The sequence below is a fragment of the Aethalodelphis obliquidens genome, unplaced genomic scaffold (assembly GCF_003676395.1).
Source record: "Aethalodelphis obliquidens isolate GAN/ISIS:26980383/991018 unplaced genomic scaffold, ASM367639v1 scaffold35, whole genome shotgun sequence".
Taxonomy (NCBI): domain Eukaryota; kingdom Metazoa; phylum Chordata; class Mammalia; order Artiodactyla; family Delphinidae; genus Aethalodelphis; species Aethalodelphis obliquidens.
This window is the reverse complement of record NW_020837979.1, coordinates 11,918,944-11,934,138: the sequence shown is the minus strand read 5'-3', so window position 1 is coordinate 11,934,138 and position 15,195 is coordinate 11,918,944. Positions and strand designations below refer to the sequence as shown.

The 15,195-nt window shown below is 58.1% G+C and overlaps 1 protein-coding gene across 7 annotated transcripts in view; it reads right to left on the bottom strand.

Annotated features, from left to right (window-relative positions):
- Nucleotides 1-373: 373 nt before the first annotated feature.
- The window catches only part of PSD4 (pleckstrin and Sec7 domain containing 4), a 37,624-nt gene continuing 22,802 nt past the window's right edge, over nt 374-15,195 (bottom strand). For 3 of the 7 annotated variants that reach the window (XM_027129081.1, XM_027129085.1, XM_027129082.1), the window contains exons 3-17: nt 14,781-14,906; nt 14,403-14,481; nt 13,530-13,911; nt 9,512-9,688; nt 8,993-9,073; nt 8,745-8,857; nt 8,483-8,541; nt 8,236-8,325; nt 7,160-7,203; nt 6,652-6,812; nt 5,506-5,576; nt 5,251-5,414; nt 4,581-4,725; nt 4,156-4,299; nt 374-2,636 (exon numbers count right to left, since the gene is read on the bottom strand). In XM_027129081.1, coding sequence (XP_026984882.1) covers nt 2,379-2,636; nt 4,156-4,299; nt 4,581-4,725; nt 5,251-5,414; nt 5,506-5,576; nt 6,652-6,812; nt 7,160-7,203; nt 8,236-8,325; nt 8,483-8,541; nt 8,745-8,857; nt 8,993-9,073; nt 9,512-9,688; nt 13,530-13,911; nt 14,403-14,481; nt 14,781-14,906 — 2,094 coding nt within the window. In that variant the 3' untranslated portion in view covers nt 374-2,378. The other 4 variants (XM_027129086.1, XM_027129087.1, XM_027129089.1 and 1 more) reach the window with 4 other exon arrangements.

The following is a 15,195-nucleotide window of genomic DNA, read 5'->3' as shown; positions in this document are numbered from 1 at the left end:
GGGAGGCCTGGTTGGGCCACTGTGGGTTTGGGGAAGTGGAAGGGCCTGGTTCTGGTGAGAGGGCGGGGCAGGGGGGAAGGCCTGGGGGCGGCCTAACTTCCTGTTCTTCCGGGAGCACAGCTGTGGCTGGACAACTGGGCCGCCCAGGCTTGGAAGATGCAAGCCCGCCCCCTGGTGGTCACATGTCATAACCACAGCCCAACAACCCACCTCCACCTCCCCAGGCCTCCAGGCTAACGGGGGCCAGGACAGCACTGGCCAGAGGGGGACCCGGCAGCCACGGTCACCTGGCTCTGAAGGCCTCACATGCCCGGGGGGAAAGGGAGATGCCAGTTCTACAAGAGCAAAGAAGCATGGAAATGTGACACACATGCACACCTGCAAACCAACCTCTGCCTTTTATTCGGGTTTTAGAAATAAGCATACAGGTCAGTGAGGTCAAATAACCCACTCACGGCCATTCAGCCTGTAAGCATCACTCCTGGGCCAAGTCACGTCCACCTGGCGCTAGGCTCCCACCTCAATCAAATGAGACGACCGGACTGCGCCGTGGCTGTTAACTGCCACTGCACGTCAGAGTTGCCCGGGGGTCTTAAAAATACCTATTGGTGTCCCTGACCCAGATCTACTGTATCTGAATCCCTGGGTGTAGGATGGGAATGTCTCCAGCGTGTCTCTACACTGCCAACTGGAAACCAGAGAGCAGGACAGTCATCTCCTGGAGGCCAGGGATGCGCTTAATCCGTGTTTGAATCCCATAGTACTGGCCCATAAAAGGTAGTTAATATTACTTGTGAAATGAAAGAATGAACACATGAGTGGATAACTAAATGATTCTGAGGTCCCCTCCAGCTGTGACAGCCTACATATGTGACTCCCGCACCTGCTCCGTGTGCTACATACACGCCCACAGACATGCACACGCACACAGACATGCACGCACACATGGCAAGGGGGATGCGGCCTGCCACCCTGCGGGTGGCCCCAGCTGCCCGGAACTGGCTGACCCTCCCCTCCCCCTACACCCGTACACACCTCCTTCTTTGTTGGCATTTATTGTGCACGCTTTGGGTGTGTGGCCCGGCCCTGGGCCCTGGCCAGACGCCCGTCGTGGCCCCCGAGTGCCAGCCCCACCTGGTGGAGTTCCAGGCTGCTTGCAAGCATGAAGGGGAGGACAGGGCCGGCAGGAAGGCCGGAGGGGCCGTGCGTCAGCCAGCAGGCGGGCAGTGGAGAGGCCCCTCTTGGCGGGCCGCCTGCTCGCACACTCGGCTGAGCAGAGACAATGGTGGCTGCCCTTGCAGCCCAGCCTCCTTCCCACAGGCAGAGCCTCGGGTCCGCGAGTGCCCGGAACCGCCCCCAGAGCACGGCCCAGCTGGGAGCCGGCCCGATGGAGCACAAGGGGACTTCCCAGGCAGGGTGGCAGAGGCCCCTGGGAGCAGGCTGGGCCAGGGGAGGGGTCCGGGAGGGTCCTGGAGCCCCTCGGGCATGGAGCTTTCAGGGAAGGGAGCCAGGCCTCCGCCCACCCCACCCCCCAACTCTCCAGAGCCCCCAGCGGATGCGGACGCGTCACCACCTCTTACCCTCAGCCTCCCTAGGGTCTGAACCCAGAGAGAACTCCTTCCCTGCTCTGGGGAGGCAAAGGCCCCTCGTTCCAGGGCTCTCTCCACCAAGCTCTGGAGGCCGCCACCCCTTCCGGCCCTCACTGACCGCCATCGGCTCTGCTCTGATGATCAGCAATTGACCATGCAAGGCAGGGCCTCTCTCGTTTGCCCACTGCGAGTGGGTGATGTGTGGGAGAGGAGACAAAGGCAGGGGCCCCAGGGTCAGTCTCACTGAGCCCCTGAACTCGCCGCATCCCTGCCCCTACCCAGAAGGCTGTCCCCCCAGTGGGCGGGGCCTGGTTGGGGTCTCCCAGGACCTCTCCCAGCAGGCCATCTGATTCCCAGAACAAGACCACCCTCAGGGCTGCGGCTCCCCTAGCTTGTCTGCCCAGAGGGCTCTGCTGCCCCGGCCTCTGTCCCGGAGGCCGGGGGTCCCTGAGTACTCTGACTCTCACATAAGCACTGAGCTGCCCGCAGGCCTGGGAAAGGTGTCCGCTGTTGCTTCTGAAGAGATGGAGGGTGACACGGGATGAGCTGTGGGAGCGGAGCCAAATGCCTGACCTCCCAACGCCCTCGGGAGCAGCCAGGGGCAGGGGGCAGCAGTATTGGGAAAACTCCTGTGTACGAGGGACCACAGGGAAGCAAGGCTATCCTTCAGCGGGGGAGGGGCGGGGCCTCATCGCCACCATGCGCCCGCTGAGACGAGGCTCTTCCTCGGGGCTTCATCCCACACCCACCCCAGGCCGTGGGGGCAGAGTCGGTGAGGGGGCACCCGCTTCACAGCGGATTGCGGTTCCGCTTGGGGATGATCTTCCGGTAGGTTCTGCGCTCTGAGATGTTGCGCTTGACCTTGGCCGTGGTGGGGGCCTCATCCAGGTGCAGGGACGGGCTGGAGTGGGACTTCTTCAGGCTGGGCTTGGACTCCTGCGGGCCTGCAGCCTCCTTCCCCAGCTGTTCCTCCCACAGGTCCAGGTCATCCGACGGGCAGTGCAGACGGGCCACCAGCAGCTGCAGGTAGGTCTCGTAACGGGTTTTCTGCAACACACGGGCCCCGCCGCCTTAGCACCACCCTGGCTCCAGGTCGGGAGGGGGCTGGGATCGTGAGGGACAGACAGCTCACATGTGAATGACGCTATGGCGATAAGGACTCCTGCAGAAAGAGCGCCGGGCCAAAGGCTAGCATCTGCTTGAGCAACCGTACCTGCAGATCCTGCCGTTCCCTGGGTGTTTTATAGTTACACCTGTAAGTCCAGCCCTGGTCTAACAGCCAACACCATGTAGTGCCGTGACTGACATCTCTGGAGCACGTTACATCGCTGAGACACTAGAAGACCCATAACCCACTAGGCCCGAGGTCTGTGCAGCACTGCACACACACAGTGCACATCTGTACTCAGCCCTAAGTGAGTCTGCGCGGCGTTTTAACAATTGGCATCTGGAGGGTATGATGCTAACTACCCTCATCTGTTTAACACTCCTTGGGTCCCTGTAACTAGCATCCTTCGGATACAGCTCCCAGTTTACCTAGTGCTTTCCCACCCTCCAGCCCGCTGGATCCCCATCCCAGCCCTGGGAGGTCGGGTGGGAGTCACTGCTCTGCTCTGTAAAGAGGGAAGTGAGGCCTAGGGAGGAGTGGGCCTTGCTAAAGGTCCCAGCTGGTCAGAAAGTGGTAGGGAGAGGCTGGAATGCCGCGTGCAGAGCTGGGTCCTATCGGCCACACGCCGGGGCCTCTGGGAAGTGGCGTGCTCACAGCGATGGATGCAGCCAGTACGCCAAATGGATAAACCAGAAAGAAAGGGAGAGGGCAGCGCGAGGGCCGGTGGGCACAGCCAGGAGGTGACACTGACGCTCCCTTCTCCCCTCTCTGCCCCTGGGTGGCCTCTGACCCCTCTGTTCCCACAATGCCCCTCGCCTACCCTCCTCCTGAATTTGGGTGCAGGGTGCGTGCTGGGTGGGAAAAAATAGTTCAGCATCGATCACAGAGCTAATAAAGGTCATTCCTTAGTTACGACCATACACGAGGCACGGATGTAACTGGAGTCTCTTGAAAATGTATCAGGTTTGGACAAGTCGCTTAATCTCTCTGTGCCTCAGTTTCCTCATCTGTAAAATGAGGATTACCGCCCCTATCCCCAGAGTAGTTAGATAATAAGATAATCCATGCAATGCGAGCTTCAGAAATACTGCCTATTATTATTATTAGGTAGGTATTAGGAGAAATAATTCTGTTAAAATATAGGTTTCCCTTCAGTGTAGGAAAAGCCAAATATACTCTTGGGAGCAAAGACATGTATGAAAGTAACATTCCCTAAGAGTGTTTCCAGACAAGCAGCTGCTATGTGCCCCCAGGACAAGAGGGGAAGCGGCCCGAGTGCACACGGACACACACAATTTGCGCACGCGTGTGCACACACTCGTGTGGAGACAGCGCACACAGCACCCCGTGTTCTCACAGGAGCACCTCCCCCTGCCCTGAGCCAAGGCTGCAGGGACAGCCACGGCCACGAGAGGGCGGCAGAGGGTCCAGGCGGAAGGTGAGGCGCGGGCACCTCACCTCGTACTCCAGGTACTCCTTCCGCAAGCGGTAGTCCTCCAGCTCTCGGCTGCGGCCCCGCCGCTCCGGTAAGTTTCTCTGCAGATCCAGCAGGTCGTCGGAGGCAGCATCCAGGCAGCTCTCGTGGGATCGATGCTGCTCCTCCTTGGAGCGGGAGACAGTGGGGGAAGCTGCTCCGAGCCCTCCCACTCCGTTCCGGGCCCAGGTGGGCAGCCCAAGAATCCCCCCACCCCCCCGCCCCCCGCCTCCGTTCCTGGGCTCAGGTGTACACCTCGATCCCCGATCCCGGGCCTAGGTGTTCAGCCCATCCCTCCCCCTCCCCCCCAACTTTTCCTAGGCCAGCTGCACAGCCTCTCATCTCCTTCCTAGTCCTCCGGGGTGCACCCCCCTCCCGCGCGGCATCCCACCCCTCCCCCGGGCCGTACCAGGGAGCTCTGGGCGGGGCCCACGGGCAGGATGGGCCGGACGAATTTGCGCTGGGAGCCCACCGCGGCGGGGAAGGGCGGCGCCGAGTGCGTGGCGGCGGCCAGGTTGATGCGCGCCATCCAGGAAGTCATCTCCTGGGCAGTGCTGCAGGGAGAGGCGGCCGTCTGTCCCCAGGACCACAGAGGCCGGTGCTATCACCTATCCCCGCCCTCAGCCTCCCGTGGTCTGCACAGCAGCCCGGCAGCTCAGGACTCAGAGCCGACAAAAGCCAGAGAAGTCCTGCCACTGGCCGAGGTGGTTGACCCCCGCTTGTGGTTTTTCTCAGCAGACAAAGAGGCAAATCTGGGAAGGCAATAGAGTTTATATCAAATGCCAAAAAATGATCGAGGGTTCGTGACTTCCTGGAATCCTCTGTTTGGAACTGAGAGGCTCAGTCGTACTTTCGGGGAAGAGGTGGTGCAGTGGCGAAGTGAGCCAAGGGCAGGGGACGGAAGCAGGAAGCCCCGGCTTCCAGCTGTAGCCGGACCCCGGCCAGCAGCCCATCTCAGGTGGTCTGGTCAGGACGGCACCTCCCCCCCAGGGCGGGGCCGGTAGCCGTCAGAGGATGAGAGGGGGTCAGGGAGGAAAGCTGGGGCCTTGCCGCTTGCCTGTTCCCCCCCTGAAACTCACGGTGCCTGGAAGAGGTAGAGGCGCCAGTCGGCCGTGCGCAGCTGGAAGACGTGCGGCTTCTTGGTGTAGTGGGTGGCGGGAGTGGCCAGCGAGTGGTGCACCCCTACCGGTTCGTCCACCATCTGCCCCAGCAAGCTCTCCCCCTCGAGGCCGTGGTCCTCTCCCTGCCACAGGGCACACGGGCTCAGAAAAGAGGTCTGCATCAGTTGCTCATCCTCCCGGGCTGCCCATCGCGGGTGCAGACTCCCTTCCTACCTTCAGGAAGTACAGGACCATCCCTCGCAAGACCGTGTGGAGCATCTTCCAGCCGCGCTTGCCCCACGGCGCTGCCCCAGGAGCAGAATACAAAGGTGGGTGTGGTGGCCGCCCCTCTGGACCCTCAGACACACACTGTCCCCCTGCTTCCCCTCCACCAACTCCAGTCCCTCCCCAGGGTGTAGAGCGACATGCCCGAGCACAACAAAACACAACCGATCACACAGACGGGCAGTACCGTGTCTCACACATGGGCGACCACTCGCAGATACCAAAACAGAACTATTTACAAACAACCACAAAAGCCGAGGCTCATACAGACCGTCCTGACTCCAAACACGCCCCCGCCCCGCCCACTGACTCCAAACACGCCCCCGCCCCGCCCACAAGCACAGCTCTTCTCGGACATCATTCTGGTCCCATCCAGAGAGGCCCAGGGGCTCAGACGCTAGGGCAGAAGGCTGGCCTCCCCACGGTCACTTCCTGCCCTTGCTCATGTGGCTTCTCACGGCCAAACGCCAGTTCCCTGGCGGGTCACCGTACCCCAGCCCATCTGGGATCCCATTCCTGCTCTGGTCACGTGGCTGCCCGGCTCCAGAGCCTTCAACAGTCTGCAGGATGAGGCCCAATGCACCTCACGCCATCCTCTTTCACACGCCCCGTGCTCTTTTCTCGGTGGGGATCCCTCTGCCCAGCTACAAAGAATCAGGCCCTCTTTTCCTCCAAGGTTCAGCTCAGAGACCATTGCGTCCCAGAAGCCTTAACTATCCTGTCCCCCACGTTCCACCCCAAAACAAAACCAGAAACCTTGCCCTCCTGCACACGCCACACTCGATGGAGGCCTCCCTACACCACGCAGCTCTTTCTTCCTTTTATACCAGACACTGCTGTGCTTGTCTAATTCCCACCATAGCACAGGGGTTCGGGGGTGGGGGGTCCCTAGGTCTATCTTGTCTCTGCACCCCTCCCCCACCCCCAGCACATGACACAGACCCCGGTTCACGGTCAGCACTGAGGCAGGAACATGGGCTGCCTGTCCTCCGCCCGTGCCGTCTCTCTGCACGGTGTCCCTGAGCACGGCACTTGCACACACACCCCGTTCACGGGCAGACAGATGCCCCCGCGTGGCAGCAGGCAGACACTCACTCTTCTTGCCGTCCGCATCCTGATGCATCTTCCGAGCCAGGATGCCCTGCTTGTAGGTGGGCGCCGTGGGGTCCTGGACCAGCTGGAGGAAGGGGTTGCTCGTCTTGCCAGCCACGGAAGATGGCTGGGCCTTCTCGGGCCTGGCTGCGTCTTCTTCATCCCTGGACATCAGAGAATCAGGCTGGGGGTGCTGACCGGCCAGAGGCCATCAGCAGGTGCCCACGACCACCTCAGGACCCCCATCCTCTCTCTCCTGCTGGGAAGCCACACCTCAGGACCCCCCCCCCGCCCCCGGAGAAGTCCTCCTCCAAAGGCAACCCATCACTGCCTACCATCCCCAAACCCTCGCCACCTCTGGCTCCTCAGGTGTTCTCCGGCCCACTGCCCCGCCTCTGGCTCCAGCCACATAGAGGGGAGCCCTGTCCAGGGGCCCAAGTTCTCCAACTCAGGTGGGTGGGTGGAGGGAGGGCAGGGGAGAGGGAGGGGAAGCAAGATGGGTCTCACTTACACGGCCCACTCGAGCTTCTCACTTCGGATAGACCAGTAGAGGGCCTGGAACAGAAACATACAGGTGGGCCCGGGAGCCTCGGGCCGTGGGGTGCACATTCCGTCTGGCAGAGGCAGGACGGGAGTGCTGCAGCCTGCCGCCTCCACCCCGACGTAGCTGCCCTTCTGCCCCGAGCAGGAAGCAGCCCATGCGTCCGCGCAGCCGTGCACACATGCAGCAATGTACGGGGCATGTGCCGAGCACTGTGCTGGGAGCTAGAGACACAGGGATGATCAAAGCGATCCTCGTCCTTACTTGAGCTCAGCGAGGCCTGAACCAGTTCCCTTGAAGGGGAAACGAATCACCCACATACCATCCTGCCCAGAGGGATCTGACACGACAGGAACAGCTGACTACCGGGGCCGTCAGTGTATGGCAAGTGAATGAATAAACGAGGTGCTGTGACTTTGAAATGATATGACCAAGAGTCCTCATATCAATGTGGCTGGCTGGCTTCTGTAGCCCTGGCCACGCCCAGTGGGGCACCGGGTACCTAGTAAGTGTTCAATTAATGTTCACTGACTAGACAAGAGAATAAATGCTCTAACTGCTTAGGAAGGCAGACTGTGGGCCAGGCCCTGGCCTAGGCAGGTTGTGATAACAACACTGTAACAGGGTCACTCACCCTGGAGGAACCTGCCTTGGCTAAGGAGTGAACTGAATCCAAACCCTGGAACCTCTGGCCCCCGAATCCTAGCTCTAGACTTTTACTACTTGAAGCTCTGCCCTGAGAACCAAAACCCCAGGCCTTCCCAGGCCTAAGGATCACCCAGAAGCATGACAGAACATTGTAGGGGCCCAGCCTGAGATTCTGATTCAGTAGGTCCAGGGCGGGGGCGGGGGGGCTGTGAATTCACACAAGCTAATAAATTCCAAGGTGACGCTGATCCGGCTGGCCCAGGACCCACACTTCTCGTTCCCTTCAGTGAGGAAGGCCTGTCCTCTCCAGGGTGTTTCGGCAAAGCCGGGCGTGAGCTCACGTGGCCCTTGGGACAGAGAGCCAAGGCTCCGGGCCCCTGAGCAGCCCCCGTGCGTACCTTGAGCAGCTCCTTGGGGAAGTTCCCGCCGTCCCGCAGGCCGCTCAGGTTGGTGATGAACTCCTGGCAGCTCATGCTCTTCCCGAGGTTCTGTGGCCATGTGGACAGGGGCGTCACTGGCACACATGCCCGACCCCAACAGAAAGACCCCCGGCCGGCTACTCCGAACCTTCCCCAGGTCCCCAGGGCCCTCCCTGACCCCATCCCAGGCCTCGGTTCCCCTTTTCCAGGAGCCCCAGGCTCTCACCTGTCCGTGCAGGTCCGTGTTAAGCAGCATGACGGCACAGGTCAAGGTGTGTACGCAGTCTGCCCCCCAGAGAGAAAGCTCGTTGGAACCGGGACTCCTGCATTTCCTCTGCCCACCCTGGGCAGGGTGACCCTCAAATGCTTCTGGGCCCCCAGAGCCCCCCAAACACACCAGTCACCACCCAGTGAACCCCCAAGCAGACTGGGGACACTTCCCTGCCATCCTTCTGCCCGGTTCCCCCAAAGGGCCGGCATCTCCCTACCTACTGAGGAGAAGAGCCCAGGGTTGCAGTGATAGAAGCGCTTGGAGAACTGGTAGAGGATCCGCTCGCGTTCCTGGGTCTCCCCACTGAGCACCAGGGCGTGGAGGAAGCCCCTGGAAGGAGGGCCAGAGTCCAGGCAGAGCCCAGCAGCCCCAGAGCTCAGGGCCGATCAGATTCCAGCCCTGCCGGTGGTACCACTGCCCCCCACCATCCCTCCCTCCTCCCCAGAGAAGGCCCCCAGCTGTTACCGGAGCGCACGGTCCAGGCTCTGGCCTCCAAACTGGAAGAAGGACAGGTACTTCTCAGCCACCGTCCTGCTGAAGTCGTTGCTGTGGAGGGAAAGTGGGGATGAAGCGTGCTTTGGGGTTCTGGACTGGGGGCCTGCACATATTCTGGGGCCTGACAGGGGCTGGGGGGGGGGTGAGATCAAGGGAAAGGCACAGCCAGGCTGGACCCTAGTTTCCAAGAGGGCACTGGCACCCATCCGACGCTGAGTGGGAGGGACATGGGTTTGGGGTGGGGGAGGCAGGTCGCCGGGTCCGGCGGCTCTAAGCAGGGGTCGAGGGTGACACGAATGTGACTAAGAGGAAGAGGCAGGCATGGCAAGGGTCTGGGGGGCAAAGGGGTGAGGGGTGCAGTGGACGGGACAGGAATGAAGGCTCGAGAGGTCAGCGGTCGGGCTGGGGGGACACGGGCGGGCAGGGAGCCCACTGGCTGCTTCCCTTCCTGACTCGACCTCGGCCTTGCTCAGGTTCAAAGCCCCTTACTTCTTCTGCAGGTAAGCGGCCACTTCGGACTTCCGGAAGCCCTCCAGGCGATAGAGGCGGGAGGCCAAGTTCCAGGCCACCTTGTCGGTCCTGACGCCATTCTCCACCTTGCCTCCAGCTGGCGGCCTTTGGCCTTCCTCTGGGGGCTGCGCATGGGGCACGGGGCTCTCAGGAAGCCTGCGAAAGTCCATCAGTGACCTCAGACTCCCACTTGGGATGGACACAGAGGGGCTCGGGGTCAAGCATCCTTGAGGTCAGTCGTAGGGGCGGGTGTGCTCAGAAGTCCACGCCCAGAGCTCAGGGCAGCAGCTGGAGCTCCAGGGCCTCGTGTGGCTGGGGAAGAGCCGGACCAGGGCCTCCCCCAGGGAAGAGGCAGGGTCACAGCCTGCCTGGCCTGACCTGGGCGCCAGGAGGGCCCAGAGAGGGCAGTATTCACACGAAGCTAGCAAGGGCTGGAGCGGAGCTCGGTACCAGCACTTCCTAAGGTAAACCACAGGGATGTCCTGAGCCGAGTTCACCTCAGGTGGCAGGTGCAGCCCTTTGAAGACCCCAGTGGTGTTTAGTCCATCCCAAGGAGGGGTGGGAATACCTCCCCAAAGGTCAGCAGCCACTCGTGTCCCTCACCTGTCCCGCCCGCCCCATCATGCCTCCTTGCCGCCCTTCCCCTCCCCCAGCTCCAGCCTCCAGCCTCCACCCCTAGATCTGGAGCCAAGGAAGGTGTAAGGATGAAGCGAGAACGGAAGGCGAGACCAGCTTTCGGGACGGTGATGCTGGGGTTGCCACAGGTGGTTTCCATCCCCTGCCTTCCTGTATCGGCAGCCCTGTGGTACAGGAGGGGGCCTTCCAGCAGGGGCTTTGGATGGTGCCCTGCAGAGGCTGCACAGGCCCCAGTAAGCCTCACGGTAGACTCGGAGAACACTCAGAATCCCAGAAGTCACCCGGCCCCATCTCTACCTGACTCTTGCGTTTTCCCTGCAACATGGCAACCAGGTATTGGGGTTTCCTCATTAGTGGAATAGTCACCATCCAGGTTACTGCAGTTAGGGAGTCGTACAGATAAGAAAACTTATCACGGTATGAAAATGTTCACCGACGGACTGCCCACTTATAAAATGCAGCTGCACCTGACAGCCCTTTCCACTTAACACAAATGTACGTCTCTGCCCCCAACGGGGTCAGCGTCTGTGCTGGTAACTTCTCACTGCTTCCTAAGGCTCGTCCACATCCAACAAGGCAGGGCAAACATAATGGAAACCAACTGGAAAGTGAAGTTACAAATCTTGCTGGAAAGGATTTTGTGAAGGCTGTGAAAGTGATGCTGGAAGATTCCAGGGATCACCTGGGAAGCCACTGACAAGTGAGGAACGGGAAGAGTTAGTCCCGTGAACGACCGAGGAGGAGAAAATGACAATAATGACACGCTTGTCACATGTAAGGAGAGCTACTTAGATTATCAGCTGACAAAGCCCTCAAATACTTTTACAAAAATGACCTAGTCAGGGCTTCCCTGGTGGCGCAGTGGTTGAGAATCTGCCTGCTAATGCAGGGGACACGGGTTCGAGCCCTGGTCTGGGAGGATCCCACATGCCGCGGAGCAACTAGACCCCGTGAGCCACAACTGCTGAGCCTGCGCGTCTGGAGCCTGTGCTCCGCAACAAGAGAGGCCGCGATAGTGAGAGGCCCGCGCACCGCGATGAAGAGTGGCCCCCGCTCGCCACAGCTGGAGAAAGCCCTCGCACAGAAACGAAGACCCAACACAGCCAAAATAAATTAATTAATTAATAAACTCCTACCCCCAACATCTAAAAAAAAAAAAAAAATGACCTAGTCAGTGAGTGTTGTTACTAAAATAATACCTAGATGGGAAGGCACTTTGAGGAAAAAAAACCCACAGGGCAAATATAAATTGGTATGGAATTGTATACTTTAAATGGATGGATTGTATACTATATGAATTATATCTTAATAAAGCTGATATAAAAAAATAAAATAAAATAGGACTTCCCTGGTGGTCCAGTGGTTAAGGCTCCACACTTCCACTGCAGGCAGCATAGGTTCAATCCCTAGTTGGGGAAGTTCCACGTGCCACCTCAGTGCGGCCGACAATAAAACAATAAAATAAAATGATAAATTAAAAAGACCCTTATGACCTCACTGTGAAAGTTAAGGATGAATGAAAGACATCTCATTGGGCCACCAAATTAGGCCAGGAAAATTAATCTCCTATAGTGTATTAAATATAAGATTAAATAAATTTACTTATGTAATATTTAGTGCCATTTACCAAGAAAAGCATCAATTAAACCTTTTTTCATTATTTACTATGAAAGTATGGTTCTCATTTTAGGTGGATTTACTTTTATTTGGGGTTGAATTCACTTTAATTTTGGGTATCATGAACCCTCTCTTTTTAGACACCTAGAGACTCTTCTGATTAGTCTGAACTTCTTCAGGGACAGTGTAGCTTTCCAGCTGCAGAAGAGGTTTCTTTGGTTTCTCTGGTTTCTGGCACTGCCTGGGGTTCACCATCACCCAATGACTTCGAGATGGGAGTGGAGTTAATCTTCCAGTTAGTCCAACACTAGGTCCACGACCTGAACCATCACTAGTTTCCCCTGGTCTCTTTCATATGACCCCTGTTTGGCCAACAAAACCCCTTCCCCATGTAGAGATCCTAGGGGCTGACAGCCTTCATGCAGCATCCTTGGGGCAGGTGGACATCTAGGATGGTTTCCAGTTGGACTATTCCTACCCCTGGTCGCAGTTCTAGGGTTACTTAGTCCTGCTATGGACCCCAAGATCCACCATTCCTTTGGTCCCAATCAAACCTCTCCTTGCTGCTCCGGCTTCCCCTGAGATCCGAGTCAGCGCCCTGGGCCTCCCAGACACATCCTCAAATTCAAAGCGGCACGTAATCCCCACATCACAAGCTCTGACCTTCCCTCTCCCCAGACCTGCCTAGCATGGCCCCCATTTTTCTGGGCACATGGCCTTGGTCAGGTCAGGTTCGCGGCACACACCCCTGGTCCTCTCCTGGTGTCCAGCCGTGGACACGTCTCCCTGGCTCTGCCTCGACACGTTCAAGTCCTGCCCCACGTGGATGACTGTCTGCTCTTTGGTTTCTTGTGCTACCAGACCCTCCTGTCATATAATCCTGGCTTAACAGATATTAGTATGTTAAGTCCCAATGTGCTTTTCTCACGTCACCTGCCTCCAGTCAGAATGACCATCAACCAAAAGTGTACATATAGTAAATGCTGGAGAGTGTGTGGAGAAAAAGGAGCCCTCCTGCACACTGCAGTGGGAATGTGAATTGGTGCAGCCAATGGAGAACAGTATGGAGGGTCCTTAAAAAACTAGAGTTACCGTATGACCCAGCAATACCACTCCTGGGCATAGACCCAGAGAAAACTATAATCTGAAAAGACACATGCACCCCAATGTTCACAGCAGCACTATTTACAATAGCCAAGACATGAAAACAACATAAATGTCCATCAACAGATGAGTAGATAAAGAAGATGTGGTATGTATGTGTACACACACACACACACACACACACACACACACACACACACAGGAATATTACTCAGTCATAAAAAATAATGAAATAATGCCATTTACAGCAATACGGATGGACCTAGAGATTATCATACTAAGTGAAGTAAGCCAGACAGAGGAAGACAAATATCATATGCTATCACTTATATGTGGAATCTTAAAAAAAAAAAGGATACAAATGAATTTATTTACGAAACAGAAATAGACCCACAGACATAGAAAACAAACTTATGGTTACCAAAGGGGAAAGGGTTGGGGGGGCAGGGAGAGATAAATTAGGAGTTTGGGATGAACAGATACACACTACTGTATATAAAATAGATAAACAACAAGGACCTACTGTATAGCACAGGGAACTATACTATTTTGTAAGGACCTATATGGGAAGAGAATCATACCGGGTACTCTTAGATGCCTGCATCGTTAGGAGGCAGAGGGTGGTTAGAACGACACTCACCCTTCTGTAGAGGTCAAGAGAACGTCGGGCTGCCTGGCTCCAGCCTCGGCAGTCCCGGCTGGGCCGTCACTCTTTACTTCCTTCCCTGGGCTTGGGGCCTCTCCTGCCTTCTCTCTCTCCAGGGAAGTTGGTCCTGCCCCATCTGTCTCCAGGAATGAAGGGCTTGAAGTACCTAGCATCCACGTGGAAAGAACGCTGCCCCGGTGGCGGCCCCAGAGCTGCGGGCTGCCTTCCTGGGAGGACAGGGGGCTGGGCCGGGGGCTGGGGCCTCTAGCCTCAGACTCAGGGCTGCTCGGCTCCGACGAAGAGGCTGGGCTCCCCCGGGGGCCAGGGGACACGGTGCAGGGAGCAGACTCCTGGGCACACTCTGCACGCCTGTCACCTGAGGAAGAGTGTAGAGTAAAGCTGGCATGGGACGAGGAGTAGGCTGAGGGCCAAGGGGCAGAGCCAGGGAACAGCCTGGGCTGCCACCCCCAGCAGCTCCCCCGTCCCAGGGCTCCTCCCTGGAGCGGCACATTCTGTCCCCTGTCGGGCAGTGACACACCACACATAGGGACAGCGGGCAGACGACTCCCAGAACTTCAGTCCCAAGGTAACCGGAGTTTCAGGGCTTGCTAAACCACTGAGACCCAGGCATCCAAACGGCTGGGACTTTTGTACATTTCTTCATTTACTCTATGAGATGAGTATTTTAAAACCCATCGTACTGATGAAGCCACAGAGGCAGAAGCAGGATTTAAGCCCAAGTCTGTCTGGCTCCAACACAAAACAAGGGGACTCCTTAATGACACCCCTGGGGAAGGCCCTCTGTCCCCACTCCAGATTCCAAAGCCTCCAACCACCCAATTTCCCAGACCCCATATTGGATCTCACCTCTGTCCTGGGGGCAAAGAGGCCCCTGGGGCCAGGAAGGAACCTCCTTGGTCTGCCAGCCCTCGTGACTGGGCAGGGCCTGTTGAGAGAGACACAGACGCATCTGTGAGCCCCGGAGGCACTGAGAGGTGAAGGGGGCAGTGAAGGCATGGGGGAGGAGAGGGAGGGAAGAGGGACCATGAGTATACAGGGCCCTCCCCCCTCCCTGCTGTCCTCCCACCCAGACCTCACACCCTGGTCTGGGCCTCAGTTCAGAAGTGGCACCCCAGATGGGACCCACATCCTAGGGGTGCTGGTGCTGGGCCCTGGAAATCACTGGCTTCATGTTCCTTCTTTACAGATGGAAAAGTTGAGGCCCAGAGAGGGGAAGTGACTTGCCCAAGGTTGCACAGGATACGTGGCAGGGCTGGCATCAGATCCCACACGTTCTGTTTCCCAGGTCAATGCTTTGTCCACACAGGATGCTGCAGACGGGGCAGGGGCAAGACTGGCTCCCAGAGGGGTCTAGGGAAGCAAAGGAGAAGAGAGAGGTTTGCCCAAGGGAAACTGCTCCCAGGGCTTTCACGACACCCTTCCAGCCTTGGGGCCTCATCCATGCTCACTGACTTCTAGTCTTCTCTGCTCTGTCTGTTCAGATGGTCCTATCTCATGCAGCATCTGCCCAAGGAGGGGCTGTGCTGTAGAGAGGGGGACAGCCCCCAGGCACTGGGCTGGGCCCTGCCATCCCAGATGAGCGCAAACGGCCGGCTCCCAGGACAGGGCTCCCAGGCCTCCCTCTGAGGACTCCAGGGGC